General features: G+C 48.7%; 1 protein-coding gene across 3 annotated transcripts in view; it reads left to right on the top strand.

Annotated features, from left to right (window-relative positions):
- Suox (sulfite oxidase) overlaps positions 1-2,348 on the top strand; it is a 4,714-nt gene continuing 2,366 nt past the window's right edge. The window contains exons 1-3 of one of the 3 annotated variants that reach the window (XM_010644754.3): positions 1-25; positions 1,247-1,309; positions 1,731-1,908. In XM_010644754.3, coding sequence (XP_010643056.1) covers positions 1,257-1,309; positions 1,731-1,908 — 231 coding nt within the window. In that variant the 5' untranslated portion in view covers positions 1-25; positions 1,247-1,256. Of the gene's footprint in view, positions 26-50; positions 1,310-1,730; positions 1,909-2,348 lie in introns of those variants that run through there. The other 2 variants (XM_019210772.2, XM_033763674.1) reach the window with 2 other exon arrangements.

Below are 2,348 nucleotides of genomic sequence, written 5' to 3' on the forward strand. Positions count from 1 at the left end.
CCGGGAGGTGAGGACGCGGAGCCGGGTAAGGAGGCTGCGGCGGGGAGGTCGGCCGGGAGGGTCGTGGCACCCAGCGGGTCTCCAAACCGTCGGTGTAACAAAAGTAGCGGCGCCTCGGCTCCCGATGCCGCCTTGCTCTTGGGGTTGCGGAGGGTTGCTCCAAGACCTCCTGTGCTAGCTGCTGGGCAGTGGCATAGGGCCCGCCTCTCTGCCCGAATGCTGGACATATCTTCCTACCAAAAGTGCCCCTGGGCAGTGAGAGGCCGCCACCCACACCGAGAAGTGGTATTTCTGTGTTGCAGCAGCAGGCCACCCTTCCCAGACCCGGGACTCCATTCTGGTCCAAGCAGACTGCTGCAATTCAGGATAAGTGGCAGGAAGAGTGAGGGTTCCATGGCCCAGGAATCCATAGTAAAGAGTAGACTCCCCAGTCTTGGTGGCTTCTCTGTCTCCGAATCCATGACCACCCTCGCAGGCAGCAGTTGGGACACATCTCACCCCTCCCCATCTTGATCACCTTGATCCGTGGTGGATCATTGGCCAACTCTGAGGCACAGCGCTGTGAGGAAGAAGCTGCTGCAGGACAGAGAGCCAAAAAAATAACTTCCTTTTCTACGCTGCCACCCTGACCATTGACTGCAATTTGCCTAACAATGGCATAGAGGTTAGGGTGGGGACCTGGAATCAGTCCGGTTCTCAGTTGAAGTCATTTGTTAGGAAGTGGAGTGAAGTACGGGGCAAGTCCTTCAATGACAACATTATTAGACTTGTTTACTCTTCATATTAGTTCTGCTGGGTAGACGACTAGTCAATAGCAGGACTGGGTTTCATAAACTCCAGATAGTGTCACTTCATTAGGCTCACACTGCCTTTCTTACCTTTTTGTCCCAGCTTATATCGATAGGTCTGACCCTTGTTGTCCTCTGCTGACATCCAAAATAATTACCAAGCAAATTGGGGCAGGACAGGGGTACAGCTTGCCTACCATTCACAATAAATAAACTGCCAAACTGGACAGTAGACATTTGGCTTCTGCCCTTTTAGGCCCTTGGCCTTGGTATCGCTGAAAGCACCTACCCCTCCTTCCTTTCTGTCCTGCCAGTTTCAGAGACTTATTTGTCTCTGAAGCAGGTCTGTTTGGACCCTCAACCTTGCCGACACAGTCCCTTCCTCCCACTGATTCTCTCAGCCCTCTCTAAGCACTCCTTACAGGGGTCTTATTTTCATCATGGTCTTCCTCCCACAGGACAGCCACAATGTTGTTACTGCTGCACCGACCTGTGGTCCTTGGGCTTCGACAGGCCTGCAGGTAGGGCATCCGGGCCGTCTATATCTCCCAGATAACTATCTTATCTGCCAGATAGTTTTCTTTTCTTTTCTTTTCTTTTCTTTTTTTGAGACAGGGTCTCACTATGTAGTTGAGACTGATTTGGAACTCACTATGTAGCCAGACTGGTCTCGAACGCACAGTGATCCTCCTGCCTCCGCCTCCCAAGTGCTAGGATTACAGGAGTGCGCCACCATGCCTGGCATCTGCCAGATAGTTATTGAACCTTCCAGATAAGATAGTTGAGAGGTGACCAAGCAGGAAAAGAAAAACCATATTCCACTTGTCCCACCCATCTTTAGAGAAACTAAATTCTACCTGAAGGAACTGTGACCAAACAGACCCTAGATTGTTACTGGCACTTTTACATGACATGTGTACTACTACGATCTCTTTCTTCCAGACTCAGATCAACTCCCTCCAGGCTCTGCATTGGGGCCTGCTCTACAAATGATTCACGTCAACCCCAGCACCCCAGCCCCAGCTTCTCTGGTGATTACTCCAGCACTAGAGGATGGAAAGCCATGGGGACCCTAATAGGTCTTGGTGCAGTGTTAGCCTATCATGATCATCGGTGTAGGGTAAGTAGGGAAAGGGCTCCACTGTCAGAACAAAGAGCTCCCCAAGCACCCCCTGTGACCCAGGTTCTTGCTGCTACTGCAGAGCCTGTGGTAGCACTATTTTTGTGCACAGTGAAGATGCTATCACCTTAATTTTCTAGTGGTTAAGACTGGATTGGGTCAGAGTGAGCTAGAGTGATTTTTTTTTTTTTTAGCAAAAAATTTATTGTACATTTTTTCCCCATACCCCTGCCATCCCTTCACCGCCTCCTCCCATATTGGTATTAGATATATATATAACATTCATCATAGGGAATTTGTACCTGTATGTGTATTTTGCTTCTTTTTTTCCCATTCTCTCTTCTACCTCTCTTTCCCTCATTTACAAACAAAAGCTCTGTTTCCTTTTTTTTTTTTTTTTTTTTTTTTTTTTTGTTTTTTTTTTTTTTTTTTCCTTGCTC

Source organism: Fukomys damarensis, unplaced genomic scaffold, assembly GCF_012274545.1.
Source record: "Fukomys damarensis isolate Sample0158 unplaced genomic scaffold, DMR_v1.0_HiC HiC_scaffold_15, whole genome shotgun sequence".
Classification (NCBI taxonomy): Eukaryota; Metazoa; Chordata; class Mammalia; order Rodentia; family Bathyergidae; genus Fukomys; species Fukomys damarensis.